The sequence below is a fragment of the Phoenix dactylifera genome, chromosome 1, assembly GCF_051530095.1.
Source record: "Phoenix dactylifera cultivar Ajwa chromosome 1, Ajwa_hap1_PhDact_Kaust_v1.1, whole genome shotgun sequence".
In the NCBI taxonomy this organism is placed as follows: Eukaryota; Viridiplantae; Streptophyta; class Magnoliopsida; order Arecales; family Arecaceae; genus Phoenix; species Phoenix dactylifera.
Window position 1 is genome coordinate 53,574,454 of NC_143190.1, and position 17,271 is coordinate 53,591,724.

At 36.7% G+C, this 17,271-nt stretch overlaps 1 protein-coding gene across 1 annotated transcript; it reads right to left on the minus strand.

Moving 5' to 3' along the window:
* Positions 1 to 2,922: 2,922 nt before the first annotated feature.
* On the minus strand, positions 2,923 to 13,462 carry LOC103706852 (protein tesmin/TSO1-like CXC 5). Its single transcript, XM_008791105.6, has 8 exons — positions 12,873 to 13,462; positions 12,003 to 12,110; positions 8,379 to 8,556; positions 5,992 to 6,339; positions 5,513 to 5,616; positions 5,316 to 5,410; positions 3,928 to 4,329; positions 2,923 to 3,393 (listed from the first exon to the last, which is right to left on the minus strand). The coding sequence occupies exons 1-8, from the start codon at positions 13,109 to 13,111 to the stop codon at positions 3,176 to 3,178; spliced, it is 1,692 nt and encodes a 563-aa protein (XP_008789327.3). The 5' UTR covers positions 13,112 to 13,462; the 3' UTR covers positions 2,923 to 3,175.
* Positions 13,463 to 17,271: the final 3,809 nt, after the last annotated feature.

Here is a 17,271-nt window from a genome sequence, read left to right on the forward strand (position 1 = left end):
ATTGCATTGCCAAACCCAGATTATTAATAAAAAATAATGCTTAATATAAATAATAATACAAATCAAAAAAATTTAATACATTAATTAATTTTAATAATATTTTAGTAAAAAAAGTAAAATTAATAATATTAACAACACTAATAATGATAGTATTTTAATATAAAAATAATATTTTAGTCTTATTTTTAATATTTTTTACTTCTGGTATTTTAAAATATTAATAATGTTTAATAATATAATAATATATTAACAAAATTATAATTTATTAGAAACTAATAAAGTATTTATTTATACTTATGTATTGATAAAATAAATACTCAAAAAAACTATAAGATTGGAGAAGCCCGGAGGTAGGAACGGACGGTGTGATATGGAAAAGCAAGCTTGGTTGCCATTGATCTAAAAGCTTATTTTTGAAAAAAAAATCTAAAAGTAAAAATTTTATTTTTTTCATCACAATATTTTTTATGTTTTTTTAAAGAAGTTAATTAATTTGGACAACTTATGAAGAAATAGCATGGATCGTAGACATTGTGTCCTTTTTATTGTTAAATCCTACCTTATCCATGGCAATTATATATCCGATCCTATATTTAGGTTTCCTCGAAGTTCTCGTTTAAAGTTAGCTTTTGGTCCTATAGAAGAGTCAGTGTTGGTAGTCTAAAAAGAATTATAAAATAATCATTTGCCAAAAAAGTAAAAGATGGTCATGCCATAACAACAATTATTAATCCATCTAGTATTTGAAGCATGTCACCGCCCGCTGGGATCGCCAGCAAAACACCGGGCCGCGTGTCAGTTTGTCGAGAAGATGCTTTTTTTTTTTTTTTTTTTTTTTGGTTAAAAATAGGAGGGGAGGGGGAGGGACCAGCCCACCCGTGTAGCAGCCCCATTACTGAGCCCCCCTTCCACTAGGGAATGTTCGATACAGGTCGCAGATTTCGCGTGCCTTTCCCGACCCGTGGGCTCACCCCACTGGGTTCACCGCCTCACGTGTGGGTACGTCACCCCAGTGCCACCTTGGTACAAGTGGAAGGAAAGCATAACCGCCAACAAGCCAGCCGAGCGTGGGGCATCCGGTCCCCTAATTTAATCGACGCCCGTGCGTTTCGAACCCGGGCAACTTGGGCGGAATTATCGCTCCCTTACCACCCGGCTACTATCTTGGTGGCGAGAAGATGCTCTTTGGATTAACAAACGTGACAACTAATCTGCACTTTTTTTTTTTTTTTGGGATACATCAGACTTACACTAATTTCGCATGAATACAGCTAGCTAAATTAATAGAAAGAAGACTATACAGTGGCAGAGAAATAGAAGCATACTGAATTTAGAAATTTATTCTAAAATGGTGGACAGCAAATGAGGTGATCCAATCAACAACTCTACTCGTCTCACAAAATATATGTACAGTCTAGAAGGCACGACATTCTTTCAGCATCTGCTAAATGTCATCCAGTAGCAGACCTAGCGTTTAAAATATACGTGCGAGTCTTCTTTTTAAAAAAAATGTGCATGTAAGAGAAGTATTAGGAGCCATAATACGTTAATGCGCAGCGGAAGCTGTGGAAGATTTTGATGCCATACATCCATACATAACAAACCGTGTCCTGAAAAATGACTCCCAGTTGGAAAAAGGCTTAAAACCTGTTCCTCGTGTTTCTAAATTGTTGCATTCATTGGATTCTTCATCTCCGTTGCCCACCAAAGTCAGCCTGCTATACTTCAAATCCAACTTTATTTCACTTGTATGCCTTAATTTTCCTTACTCTTTTCAAGAAAAATGACTCCCAGTTGGAAAAAGGCTTAAAACCTGTCCCTTGTGTTTCTCAATTTTGTATCCATTGGATTCTTCATCTCCGTTGCCCGCCAAAGTCAGCCTGTTATACTTCAAATCCAACTTTTTTTTCCCCTTTTGTGCCTTAATTTTCCTTACTCTTTTCAAGAATGCTGTGCTTGCTATTTTGTACCCTTTCTTGGTCTTGATTCTTCATTGTGTCTTACTGCACATCAGGAAAAATAAAGGAAATTTTAAATTTTATCTTTCCTATAGACTTGCATATGAATTAGTATAAAATCATCCTCACCAATTGGTTAGCAATGTCTGTATTGATCTGTCCACCATTCTGAAATAAATAAACTTATACAAATGTTTCACTCAAACCCCTAATATAATACCCAAATTAGTACTTTATACTTGTATGTCAAATTCCCAATATCCAATTTATTTTCGAAGTTGGGAAGATATAAACCTTGAGATTTCTCCGCATAACAAGCATCCAGTGCACCTATTATTCCGCTAGCCACAACTATGCCGTTGAGATTGATAATGGGATTAAATGCTAAATTAATTTGTATACCTCAATCCCTAGTTTATTTTGTCACAGAATATAAAACATGCATAATGTTGTTTGGACTCCAGTTGAAATTTTTCTATTAAATCAGGGAAGCTCCCTGGAGAGATGCAGGTTCAGCACCACAGTTTTGAAAAATTACACACTGACACCCCACACCCAACCCCCACAAAAAAAAAGGGAAAAAAACTGTCTGAATTTAATGTTAGAAGAAAAACCTTTATGCTGCTCTAATAATTGTTCTCATATCTTGATCAATAGCATCACTTCTTAGCACGCATATTATGATTCATAAGAGTACCGAAATATGTATTCTTCTCAAAAAAGGATACTGAAATATGTAACAGTAAAACATAAGAAATAAAAGACTAGATTTCGGTAGCTGATGCTAGTTTCAGATCATGCTCTTCTATCATAAAGGTGGGAGCTATTATAAAGAGAGAAAATATCATATGCACATGCCAGAGCACGATGTTGGGATTCAATCAATTTAACTAGATTATTATCAAACCTTCTCATAGCATAAGCTAAATGGTTCCAATTAGTGTGTCAAAAGGACAAGTTTGTATGGTGCATAAACAAAAATGTATATGCAGTGATTAACAGTCATGCTATAAGCACACACAAACTCTAAAGCCAGGTGAATAAACTATTTATAAATTACATTGATTAATGAGTTAAAAAAAAAAAAATGAGCTCGATCAATTCTAAATCACTGATCGGCCCTGGCATAGCCTTCCAACATCCCCACACTTTCAGAAAATTATGCAAAGATGCAGCAATATGCTTTGAAAATTGCTATATTTTTTATTCTTATTTCTCTAGATGTCCAAATTCTCAATCTGAGGCTTTATGTCTCCATCATTCCGTGTGATGGGTTGCCCAACAGGTGGGTACTTATTGGAATTAGTCGGGAAGGCTTTTACAGTCTGAGACATCTCTTCAGAATTCGACGAGGGGCCTCTAGCAACACCATTAATAGTCAACTCCTGATGACTGGAAGGTTCAGATTTCATGGCCATCGATGAGTACTTTGTTTCTGTAACAAAGAAAAGCAACTGTCAGTTCTCCCAACACCTGAACAGAAAAAACTAGAAGATAACTACTTACCATGACTGACTGAATAATAGCATTTTATTTGGTATCATTTGAAAGGGGCTGCTAATTTCATGTGGCATGTAAGTTTATAAAGTTTCAGGCTGCAAGAAGTTCATCCTATTTCAGATACTACACCTTACCATTTTCTTCTTTTTTTTTGCAATTCAAAGACTATCATATCAAAAGGGTGTGGTGGGCCGCTGAAGCTCATAATCCACCTATCCTTCCTTTGTTTTAAGAGGGAAGGAAGGAGGGAGGAGCATACTCCATCTTTCATTAGATTGTTAAAAACTAAACCAAAAGAAAAAGAAAGAAAGAAAAGAAGTAAACATGATCAATGTGAATATCACCAAAATAGGCGCTATTATCATCCTTAAGGTAGCCCGAATATCGGTAGACAAGAATTGACTTGTAGTTGTAAATATTATTTCTATAATCAATGCCCATGAAGATGATTGCGAGAAGCTCGGTTTACCTTTTATTCTTCCATATGTTACAAGCTTACGGAGACAGTCTCGGAACTCCGTCAACACACATCTCTCTTGCTCTGCATAGACCTCTGACATATTCTGTTTGTAGGGAAATCTTGGAGGTATACCAGTGTCTCGAGATGCCATGAACATTGTGTCTTGCTCGTCACACATAAGTGCTAGCGTGCCAGGAGACATAGGCCTGCCCCCTTTCTGGCCATCAGCAAAGTCGGATACAGATTCTTGCATGCTTGTTGTGTCAGCATGAATTCCACTTGAACATCCATCAGCTGATGCTTTCTGTGCATCTGGCTCCATCTGTTGCTCTTCTCTGTCATGGTTTGATGAGGTAAAGGAGCTTTCCATTGGATCTTCCATCTCCCCAAGCTTCTCCTGAGCTTTTCCATCTGGAAAAATTCAACTTAGAGAGTAAGGATATGAATAGAACCAAAATCTGATGACTTCTTAGAAAACCTTGATTAAAAGAAGTTGGTCGATTACAAAACAGATTAAAACTAAAATGCTTTAAAGGGAAATTTTTAGTCAGATCAATAATCCCTGCAACTAATTTTAAGAGTTTACCTTAATTGACCAAAAAAACATTCCTCTTGTTAAAGTACAAAGATGCCAACAGAAACTTGCATGCATAACATCAAAGCCTCATATCTCTAAAGAGATGTGAGCCTATCTTGACAAGACATAGGTATTCAATTTTCAAGAATGTCAAAATAATCCGCAAAGCAGCCCTCTCATTTCCACATTCAATTAAACAAAAGCAACCATAAGATTAACAACAGGACAAGTCACAAGAATCGCCAGAAATCAACCAAGAAAGAGGATGAGAGTCGAGAAAATTACATTGAAGTTTAAGCAAAGAACCTTAACTGCTCAGGAAAATATTAGAAAAAGAATTCTGGTCAACCATCAGGATTAAAAGGTAATTGTAATAAATTATTATCCTTCACAATCTGCTCCAGAAAAAAAAAGAATGCTATGAAACATTTTCATAGCAATTCTAAGCAACAAATTGAAAAAAAAAAAATCACGTGATACTTTTGGATTTGATTGATCACATAAGGTGATCCTTAAGAGCTGAAGAAAAGGTTTTCAAGGAAGAGATAAACGTGAACTTAATTCCCTTAAATTATAGGAGAAAGAAAGAAAACAGACATAAGTATAATCACTCTCCTGATTATTCTGATAAGTATAATCGCTCTTCTGATATGACAAAGTGACTGGTTATTAACAAGGAGTGTTCTGATGCAAAAAAAGCTTAATAACCATCTCAACGTCATAAAATATAATAACACATTCATTCATCATACAGAAACTTTATAAGTAAATTGATATGGACCAGTTACTGCAAAGCTTCCTATTTTACTACCACTCATACCAGAAAATGTTTTGGCAGCCTCTCCTGATACTGCCACCAAAAGCTTGCACAGCTCCTTCACATCCTCAGGTTGGACAACATCTGCTAGAAGAGACCTTCAGGATGAATGACAGAAGTTAATTCTCACAAAAGCAAGTAAAGAGTACCTTAACAAGAATTTCAACATGAAGTAAAGAGTAGAGTAACTAATTGCCTACCTGTAAGTGACTTTTGAAGACCCTAATGGAGCAGGATTAACAGCACGAGCTACAGGAACGGAAGGAAAAGAGGCAGCAGGTCCTGAAGTCTTGAGATGACTAGCCTGATAGACATGGAAATTTGGTGGAATCAATGAGAATTTGTACTCTCCATCAGTTTCAGGTTAGCGTAAACACATTGATCCTTACCAGCACAGGCAATGTGGGGGTGGGGGGGGTGGGGTGGGTGAATGGAGTTGATACTTTTAATATCTTAATCAGGTAGCCACCATAAAAGGCAAGTAATTTTAGCTATTTTACATCCCAAGCCATCTTGTTTGCAAATTTCCAGAGAAGTGGGGTAGAAGATTGCATAAAGGAGAAATGCAAGGTTTTCATCTGCTATTTGTTAAGCTGATCTATCTAATTAACAAATATAAAACTAGCCAGTTACTATGCTGCATATGACACTTCATAAGAGTGCGAAAGGCCAGAATTACCTGTCCAAGCCTGTGAATGGGCTGATCCTTTGATGATGTGCTGAGGAAAAGCTCCGGGTTTTTCCTCTTCTTTGATGTTGAAGGAGAGAGAAATCCAGAGGGTCCTATAGCCCCATTCAAGGCAGCATTGGCAGCATGCTGCATGTACAGAGCATTTCCATGGTCACCACGGAAAAGAGCTCTCCTCTCTTCACTCCCTTCATAGTTCTTGCAATCCATACATTTGCAATTTTCAGAACAGAGAATGTTGGCTTGGAAGCATTCACAGTACTTCTTGAGGCACCCTGACTTCTTGCAGTGGCATCCTTTGTTGTGTTTCCCCAACAAAGGGAGGTCACCTGCCTCCTCCTAGCATAAAAAGGCAAATTCATGTTAGTAGGCAAACATGAATAATTTAATAACATATAAATTAGCAAACAACACAGTTTGATTAAAATTGTTACTTTATTATTCTGAAACCCCGGGTCAAAATTATCCAAAGTGGATCTTTTAATGCAGTAAGATCTTGTACAAGAATAACTTGAACTAGTTATAACTATAAAATAGGATTTCTCTTCGAGAAAGAATTTCCTTAGATTGCTAGCAAGAATTTTCATTAGATGCTAGCTTAATCTACTCTGACTAAGTCATTTCCTTTTTCCCCTATCTCCTTGAGAGTTTGTGACAAATCAATGCCAGTTCCAAGCCTGGTTGAAAAGATGAAGAGTTGATTTTAGGTTGACCAAGAGTCAAAAAAACATGTCAAAATATAATATGCAAAATTAAGAAAGGATTTAGAAAAGGTATGCAATGACAAAGAAGCAGCCTTTAATAGGAATGGATGGCAAATGAGGATTTAAAAACCAACAACAGATAGTTAGGATGAGTCTTTTTTTCTCGGAGAACAAGATATTTAGAATAAGTCATGGTTATGGTTATGGTTATGTTTATGGTCATCTTGAAAGTGCATACTTGTGCACACATATTGTATATTTATATGACTTTCTTTCTGTAACTGATTGGCACATGTTGTACAAGGAAAATGACCCTATGATCAATGCTTTGGCCATGTGATATATATACATATATAGTTATAGTTAAAAAATCACAAGCAAGTTCAACTGAAAAAAGTAACTAAATTGGCAACATTGATTTAAAATGTCGCATCAGGCCACATTGCAGAAGTAGTCTGGAAACTGCACTACATTGGGCATATGTGGTCCTCACGCATTATTAGGAGCTTGCAAAGGTTCCAGCAGTCCGCATATGCAACATAAGCCCTAGGCTGGTGACCGCATATTCTTCTCCTCCCTCTTCTCCTCATTTGATACTTGATAGATTTGATCATTGTGTTAGCATACTTGAAACTTAATCACATGGAATAGTGAAATATTATTATTACTATCTATATGAATTAACATTTTTATGGCCCTATGCCACTTTGTTCCTTACAACTATAATAGGATAAAAAAATATATCATACCCTCTCGCCCTTCTTAATAAACCTTTATGGATAGCATGTAGTTAAATTTAAAACTAAAAAAATCGCATTCATAATTGCACCCAAGCAGGAATGCACACCAAAGAACTAAAACATGTCTCTACAAGATATGGAAAAAATGTTAGATTACAGGACATATCAACATGGCTCTGGATCCAGGCCAATCATAGACATCTCAAACGAACAAAATAAATCTGAGCATTGGCCAGCACAAAACACCATGGAAAGATCCTTGATGTGGAATGCTAACCTATGCAGGAAAAGATTGTGTACGATGTAACACTGTTTGGTTTCAATGTTGATGCACTGTAAATAAATCCAAGATTTCATGATAATAGAAAAACTTGATGGACTCAGTCGCTGAAAAACATGTAGCTTTGGCCATCCAATGCAAATGAAAAAAACATTCAACCATAACTGAATAATCTCACTGATCAATTTATCGTAAATATTTCAGCAGGAATAATTAAAATTGGAAATAAACAGCAATAACTCTTTTGCTTAACAACATGAAAAAGCTGTAATCTGGAGAAAACAAAAACCACCCAAAAATATGAGTCACGTTTTCCTCCCTTAGCAGGGAAATCGGGGCAAGGAAACATGTCCTAATTCATTGATATTACCACTACAAAATCTATTGGATGTGCAAAAACAATACAATTGCAAATGTAAAGACAAAGAATGCATTAATTTTGACGAACAATTCATGAAAAATTGATGCATTATATAGCATCAAAGGGCATCCTAAGTTAACACACTGTTTTGAAAAGCAGTAACCACCAGACCATCAACGTACATGAGTATATGTATGTACATATGTATATACACACATACATGCACCTGTGTGATTTGTGAAATAAACCATAAAGGAACCATTTTGTACTCCAGTAGATAAACAAATGCATACCCTACTATCTCTGGCTGCATGTGGACTACTGCCAATCTTAGGCCTAAAAGCATTAGGGTTGCGCTCTAGAGTAGCTTCAACAGCCTCATGCCTAGCAGTTTCATTCTCGACATTGTTGCAACAGTTTGCACAATTGCACCCATCACAGTACACCCCAGATGCAAAACATTCACAGTACCTAACAATACAAAATGAGAATCAATATCAAATAATGAAAAGGTAAACAAAAGGAGATGATAAAATATCATTTCATTAATACCAACGAATTATACAGTACAAAAGGCTAAATTATTAGCAGAGCAGTGTAAGAGAGCATGAAAAGAAGTAGATACAGTTAGCATATCTTGACCTTTTCAGATTCATTTATTGAAATGTCAAAGAAATTGTTGTAGCTATGTATGAGAAAGTAACAAAATGTTTTAACATTTTATTATTATCGAAGACACTGATTTCAGTCCATATATTACCTTTTCCCAGTTCAGAATTTACAGAAAAACCATCAGCAACAAGCATGAAAATCATCAATATCTTTGTTCTGCTATAAGCACTATTTTAGCAGTCTGCAGTCAGCACCCAGCAGGAGACATCATTTTTTTTTTTCCTTCCCAACTTATTGCAGCTTAAGTGGGACTTTTATTTTAAGTTAAAGAGGAAAATGACATTTTGCTCTGTGTAATGTTCTTATTCTCCACGTATGAGTATTCTATAACTGATGAAACAAACATGCAGCAGTTTCTTCTTTTTTTTCACTAGCTTTATACCATATAACAAAACAAACTTCAAGAGAAAAAAATGAAGACACATTTTTTCCTCAAAAATTCTTCACAATACAACTACAGCTTAAATCCAACAACGATGGCAACCCCAGGAATCACATTTTCCAAGAAAAAACTAAACAGAATATGTTGATGAAACATACTGCTACTTCAAATGTATATATTTGCATGCAAAATATAACTTTTATCTCGACTACATGGATGAACATGCCACATGTATGAGCATCATATGACTTAGTCACATGCTGTTGTCTTTAAATAACAATTAATTCAGGATTAATAATTATATTCATACCAAAGGAGGCAAGATATGTTGTGGTGCACATCTCACACCACTACCACCTTAAACATGGTTTAACCAACACATTTATGCATATCTCAATTAGTAACAAGCTAGATGCATAGGTAATAGATAAGCATCAACAATATAAACAAGCATGCTTGTTTCACACATGCAGAATTCCTGTTTGTACAAACTAATCACCATATAAGACAGCACGGTACAACTTGGGTTTTATTAATGGGTCTAATAAGTTACCGTTACAGAATTGCTTGCGTGTCATGCTCACAAAAGCATGAAACTTACTGACTGATGTATGCCTGCATGCATTTTCACACATGTCGAGTTTCTGTTTTGTTAATCTTCATATAAGGCAGCAGAATACAATCTTCATATAAAAGTGTGCAACAAACTAATCTTCATATAAGGCAGCACAGTACAACTTGGGTTTTATTAATGGGTCTAATTACTGACCATTACAGGATTGCTGGCCTGTCACGCTTGCAAAAGTATGAAACTTACTGTCTGACGTATGCCCTAAGACAATTGTCATATGGAAAGATTATACAGTTCTGAAATATTCAAGGTGGTCAGAGCAGGTGTCTGATTCAAACTGCAGGCAGCTATTAAGCAGACATTAACTGAAAAAGGAACAGACTATTTTATTGCTATAGCATGTTTCATTCACAACATGAGTTTTATGTAACTCTGAAGTAGTAGGCCTAACAGCTTCTATTCCAATAGATTTACCATAATTAAACGTAAAAAAGTTGTTAGCCGTGATGACATGTTCATGGAAGCAGCAACTAAAGGCATATCAAAAAAGACATCAAGGTGGAAGTCTAAAGGGTCAAGGAACAACACCTGTCCAGTGAGGAGCACAAATCCTCATGACAGTCTCAGTTAATGCCCTTGCCATTTCCAAATTATCAGTCCCTGCATACTTCGATTGTGTGCTGACAAAATCCTTTATTTAGATTTTTAGGTGTTCAAAAATGGGAGAAGATTAGTGACTTTAGTTGGCCACTGTTTAATGGCACAAGGTAAAATTCAGGGTTGACAAGACAATCAGCTCGCTTAAGAAATCATCCAACATAATCACCAACACCAAGAGTCCAAGTAAGAAAAAAGAATGGGAGTGGCTGGTCCTAAAAGAAGCTTTCAGGGTGACGTTCATAATAATTTAAAATCCTTACTTGACAGGGTTTAGTATTGGAAAGTAATTCTTATTTTAGTTGAAGGCCGAGTTTAGAGTCTAAAAGCCATATGAAATGTATTTTAAAGTGCTTTAGATAACTTCCTACATGGGACACCAACGAACCCAAAAATTATCTTACCCTTCGCTAGCAAGGAAGTGTCTTGCGTACATGAAAGAAGTCTATCGTATGCAGCAATTTTAGTAATGCACTATCACATAGTGCTCTAGAAAAACAAGGTTGCCCATTCAAATAAATTTCATACAACTATAGACACGCAACTCACCTGATTATTCGAGTATGCTACTAAACTTAAGCACGTGCTTTCTAAGTGTCTGTTTTTACTGTGTCGAGAAGTGTAGGTTTGGACTAAAAACACAACAAACATATGTTACTTGCATATTGTTTTATACATAAATGGATAACTTACAATATGGGCACCTTTATCATTGGTTCCCAGGATCATGGCACCTATTATAAGCCTCTAATAGTGATGAGTTGGAGCTGGCTTCCTTAATTTTAGTGGATTTCATGCAGGAAGTATCTGCCTTAAGTCGCAGCACACTAAGAGGTCTCTTTCTCATTTCATTTTTAGCCATTTGCAGTGCAAGGATAAGCTTGTCTCATGCACTTCCATTAAGTCCTTCCCTCACTTTCCGCACAGCCTGCCTTCCCAACTTCTCTTTATCCACTTACTTAAGACATGCTTGCTTTTTCCATCTAAACCTCTTTAACGTGTGTCTAGTTTATTCAGGATGCCAACACCAGTATCTTGTCTTGCAATATCTTTCCACAGTATGATAGCATCAATAGTAGTTGGAATTAATGAAAACTACAGATCCACCATAGATGTATAAATGTAAATGTTTTCATGCATCGGGGTAAAATACATAAGAATCCCCTGTACATCATAATTCAATAGTTTCGTTCATGTTATGAAAAAAGGAACCTCCATTTGTTATTATCTTTGCTAACTAATATGTACTACATTTAATGAGTACAACAAGCAATATCTAGGAACAGGCCAACCATACCTTTGTTCATTAACCATGCTATCATTTGCTATCAAAAAACAATCTCCTTTGAGCATGATAAGATACAGTCCAAAAGTGCACTATGTAGAAAACAGAAATTGCAACTTAAGCACCACTAGATCAGCTATAAATCCTCAGTATTTATACTTGATGTTGATAATGATTTTATTCTGTCATTTACCATAATACACAATCATGTTAATAAAGTCATGCATGAAGAAATCAATCATGTTAGAAAGTGTAACGCATGAAGTAATCAAATGGTGGCCGAAAACAGTATCCACAACCAATGCCAAAACTAAAATAAATAAATAAATAAAACATTTTCTTTGACCTACAGTTTCAAGCATCTTGAATGTTTGCAGTTGCAGTTCTTTTTTCTTGTAGGGGTACCATCTTTTGCTTCATATAATGGCCGTGGACGTAATTTGGGAGACTCCGGTTTTCTGAAGAGATAAAGGGTTACTATGACATGCTGTCACTAAAGAAATATATATATTGCAGCGAAACATCAATAAACTTCCAAAAAATTTTGTGATTATACACAAAATCGTTCCAGTGATCGTCACTGTTCTACATGTTAACAACTAAATATGATAAGAGGCGGGAGCGTGAAGGGGAAAAAAGGAAATTTTTTTACCATGAGCAATTACAAATCTAGCCATCTATAGTAAAGTATCATTTATATGAAAGTTTGCTCCATAACAAAAAATTCCTTTCCTTTGTTTTTTTCTGAGAAAACAAAATATTCCTTTTTCATTCAATTCAATTATGGAACTTTAAAGAAACTTCTCCACCGCATCTATAAAACCCGGTATCAAATACTATCTTCAAAACTCAAAAATTGGGCATTCTTTCCTAAAATCCAAAAGGCTTTCAATTCATTATCTATATGAAGATGAGGAAACGAAATAACCCCTTCTTAACCCATCCAAAATTCAAATTGAATTCAAAAATCAGCAAAGGAAAACAGTAAAAATGAGGCAAAGAAGGAACCTTTCAAGGTAGAGAGGGGAAAAACAATCAGAGCAAAAATAATCATGCTGTGGGATCGCCGGTTCCCAAAAGACAATCGCGTAGCATAAAAAACCCGAGAAAAAACAAAAAAAATAAGCCGAAAATAGAAAACCTAAGATTTTTTTAATCTCTATACATATCACCCCAAAGAGATCGGAAAATTAGACAGAACTGATGAAAGAGACACTCACACAGCTATCGGAAACGAAGAGCGGGAGATGGGCAGCGGTGGCGGCGGCAGCGACTGCTGCTGCTGCTGCTGCTGTGACGGCTTTTCGAGGGCCTTCGAAACCGCCGCCGCAGCCGCCACCATCGCCGGAGAAGCTCCACCGTACGCCGTCGTGAAATCAAGCTGCCGGACGAGCTTCTTGGGGGGCAAATCAGACGGCGCCGATGCAGCAGGTCCAATGCCTTGCTCCATCGGAGCCATCAAATCCGAGATTCAAGAGCCAAAAACCAATCAGAAAATTTATGTCACAAGAATCCACTCCCGCAAGGAAGAACCAAACCCTCCATCGACAAAGATTCCAGAGAATTGAAGCACCCCAAATCGATCACGGTCCCATCGGAAATCGCCGAGAGGGTAGGGTAGATGCCAACAAGCGGCACCGGAGATCCTCGCCAGCGTCGGGAATCGAACCGCGGGGATGCGACGAGCGGAAAGGCGGAGACGGAAAAAAGATGGGATTTTTTTCCCTTGCGCTCCGGGAAATTTTTGGGTAAGAGACGAAGGGGAGGAGGGGACGAAGTAGCGAATGACCTCTCTTTCTTTCTTTCTTTCTCTCTCCCTCTCTACTTTCAAATCAAATTCTAATATTGGACGGACGGATTTCGTTGACGGGAATATCGGACGGACAATGACTCGCATATAGATCGTGTGGCTGGAATTCATAGGCATCGGGATGCCGGCTTCCTCGCCGTCAGATTCCGCGATGCTATCTTAGAGTATCGATTTCTTTTTTTTAAAATTAGACAAAAAAAGCTCCGGGAGTGGTCATAATATTCCGTAACGGATAACATCAAACGTGCGTCACATCATATGGTGAGCAATCTTAAACGTCATGACAGCCGTCGGATGGATTTTAATCATGATTTGGACGGTGGAGATTCTGTGAGCTTCTGAATATCTGTACGGACTGTGTGATTAAAGCTTAATAAGCCTTCCCGCTAAAAACTACGCCAGAAGTCGTCTCGGCGTGGGTGATAGGTTCGGGACACGTGTAGGGGTGAGATTTGTTTAGACGTCGCTGGCTTAGAGGGCAAGACGAGAGCTTCTAGATTTGTAGAGAGGTGAGTGGAGAGAGAAGAGTTTGGCCATTTGGGGGCTATAATGGTCAGAAAGTTGATTCGGATTTACCAGAGTGCGCCAAAAAGGAGAAGTTTTCCTTGACGCCGAAACGCCGAGGTGGCTGTTTACGGAAATCAGTTCTTTGCCGTAAATTTAGGGATCTACGGTGTACAATATACTACGTGAACTGTAATAGGAAGACGTTAGCTTAACTGATATTTTAACTGCCGGGAATATCGGAATTTAGGAGCTCTGATATCACTTCATTTATCATGACCGTTGGATGACAGTTGTAAGATTATTAAATGTTTTAAATCACTTGGAGACGTTGAAAAGATTGCTTAGATCAGAGCCGTCACTTTGGAGAAAATGAGGTTGATATTTATGAGTCAAAAAATAAGTTTGAACTTGAAATTTAAAAGGCGCAACAGTCGGCACGGTGCTCCATGGCTTAAGATTATGAACCCAATTTAATTAAAGTTTTAAAAAGAGATAGAAATGTAATATTTTTATGAGAATAAAATTCTCATATTTCATGAGAAAAAAAATTATGGGGGACATAAAAAAGTTATTTCCCACTGATTAAGAATTGAATTTTTTTTTTCAAAAGTATCCATGATCCATCAAAATTCATAGATAAGATTTTTTACTTTATTAAAGATATAATAGGTATGTTATACAGCTTTTCTAAAAAAGTGATGCTCAACTAAACATGTCATTTTACATGATGAACCAAACATAGCAAAACTACGGGTATCATATTCTCAAGAATTATCTTTTTTAAAAAAAATTAATAAATAAAATTTTTTTCTGCGAACTAAATGAGTTTATATGTCTAAGAGAGATATTCGTTCTCATATTTTTGGTCGTATATTTCTGCTCGGCGGGCTTATTGTTATCCAGTGAATTAGGTAGTATCTACTAAATTATTTACTTTGATCCAGATCTAAAGGTTTTTTTTTAATACCTTGACATGCATAAGGGATTCAAATATGGGTCTTGACATTTTTTATTTTTATTTTTTTTTGTAACTAGGTTTTGACTCTTGAGTATGATCAGCTGTAACAAGTTTATTATAATATTTCTCTTCAAGATAGCTCACTTTAAATTAATACAAATTATACTAATATTCAGCAAAAAAATCCTGAAATTGATGTAGCACCTTTTTTTTGTGGGTTAACTTTGTGTTGGCCATGCGTCAAAGGTGGCTTTAAATGTCAGATTACCGAAAGTTGTATTTTAGATATGCTGAGGATGCATGATCATTCCAAGTACAAAAAAAGAAAAAAAAAATAATGTTTCTTCTAAAAAAAGTAATTAATTTTGGATATTTTGGAAACTTTAAAAACCATACACTTCGATTGTTTGTCTCCTCTACAAATAACCATGCTTGAATCTTGATGGGTATTTATTTTACTATATAAGCCAAGTCTTTTAACACGATTGTGCATGAGACATGCTTAATTTCCCACCTCATAGATTTCCCAATATCGTTGGTTTTAACACGATAGAATCGGGCCATCAAGGATGTTACTGACTTGGGTATGCGTGTTGCTTGGCCTCAGCACACCCTGTTTGTGGGTTTGAGATTATATTTAAATTTATAATGTATGCATCCAAAAAAAGGGTCAAGTTAAGTAGATATTTAATTTTGGTTGTATTGGTTTACTATTGATATATGATACAAGAGGTGTACTGATATTCAATACACCGAATTGGCCTCCATATTAGGTATGAAGCTTGATATTGAGATGACGTATATTGCTCAAAACAATTCAAATAATGTGAACTCAACATTCCATTGATAAATTTTATCAAAAATAAAAAATATAAATATAAAAATTTTATTCTATATTAGCTAAACTATTGGGTATGTATCATGTTAGTATTCAAGTTGCGTTGTGCCTCCATAAAAATCAATCCAAGACCCTAAGGTATATATCATCCTTCAGGGTCAAATAAAATTTTGATAGTCACGGATTTGGACCTAAAAAACTACATGGATCGGTCTCTGGACTCGTATCCGACTTATGTGCATGAGTCCATGCAAGTCGGATCCAAGTGAGATATGGCAGGGGTGTAATTTGCAAGCCCTATTAATGGTGCTAGTGGCACACGACAGCATCCATGGCTGTATACGTTTGCATGTAGTCAAACGCAAGGTATCTCATATTGCACTAGTGTTGATGGGTATGACCAGCGAGCCACAGCCACAAGAAATGAGCAGCCATCTTGGTTTGAGAGGACCAAATAACACGTGTTGTATTATATATTCATGTTATGAATCTTATGATGGTTTCAATCTCATTTTGGTTTTTTTTAGGTTACATAAATACAAAACTATACATATATTGTGAGAACTGGGCTAAGTTGTATCTATTTTGAACTAAAGCCGGCACGCCCAAATGACTTTTGTTTAAAATCAAAAGAAAGAAGAAGAAGAAAAATTATAAAGCTCAAAACAGAAGAATCACGATCACGATTCTCTACCCAAGCTCCCACCATTGGGATGTGACCATTGGGCATGGCTGGTGCGGACTCTGCAAGACCTTTACGAATGGCTATCGGCTCTTAGAGCCCATTCCAATGGACGAACGGCCGCTGTTGAGTCAAGCTTATTCTCTTTCCAAAACTCCTTCCTTTAAATCTCCTTCATTTCCTACGACCGATCGCCACCAAACTCGAATCTTTTCCTCGCTCCCTTCTACCTCGTCTTCGGTGGTGGCTGCCAAGCTGCTACAACTAATTTCCATCGCCCAAAATGCCACCCCTATCTCTCTCAAGTCCCTATTTAGCCTTGTTTTCCTCTATTCCGAGTGTGTTACCACAAATCCCATCAGAATCAGTTTGATTTAGTTTCTATTACATTACATAAATACAAAACTATCCATATATTGTGAGAATAGTCCCAAATTGGGCTTGTTTTGAACTAAAGTTGGCAGGTCTAGCTGACTTATGTTTAAAATCAAAAAAAAAAAAAAGAAGGATAGGGCTCAAAATAAAGAAATTGCAATCGCAATTCTCTGCCTAAGCTCCCATCATTGGGATATGGCTGTGGGGTGTGGCCCGTGCAGACTCCGCAAGGTCCATACGAATGACTATCGGTTGTTGGGGCCGTTTCCAACTGACAAACGGTCAACATTGAGTCGATATCTCCTTTCCAACACCCTTTTCTTTAAATCTCCTTCGTTTCATGCAATTGATCTTCACCAAGCTCGGATCCTTCCCCTCTTCCTTCTTCATCATCTCTGGTGGCCACCAAGCCATCCTAATTGACTTCTGTTGGGGGAATAAGATTTTTC

Bases quoted from the DNA above. Each gene is read 5' to 3' on its own strand.
- LOC103706852 (XM_008791105.6), bottom strand. From the start codon at position 13,111: ATGGCTCCGATGGAGCAAGGCATTGGACCTGCTGCATCGGCGCCGTCT. The intron at 4,330-5,315 runs GTATGAGTGGTA...GAATTTTTCCAG, and splicing joins GGCTGCCAAAACATTTTCTG to ATGGAAAAGCTCAGGAGAAG. The intron at 3,394-3,927 runs GTAAACCGAGCT...TCTTTGTTACAG, and splicing joins AACATATGGAAGAATAAAAG to AAACAAAGTACTCATCGATG.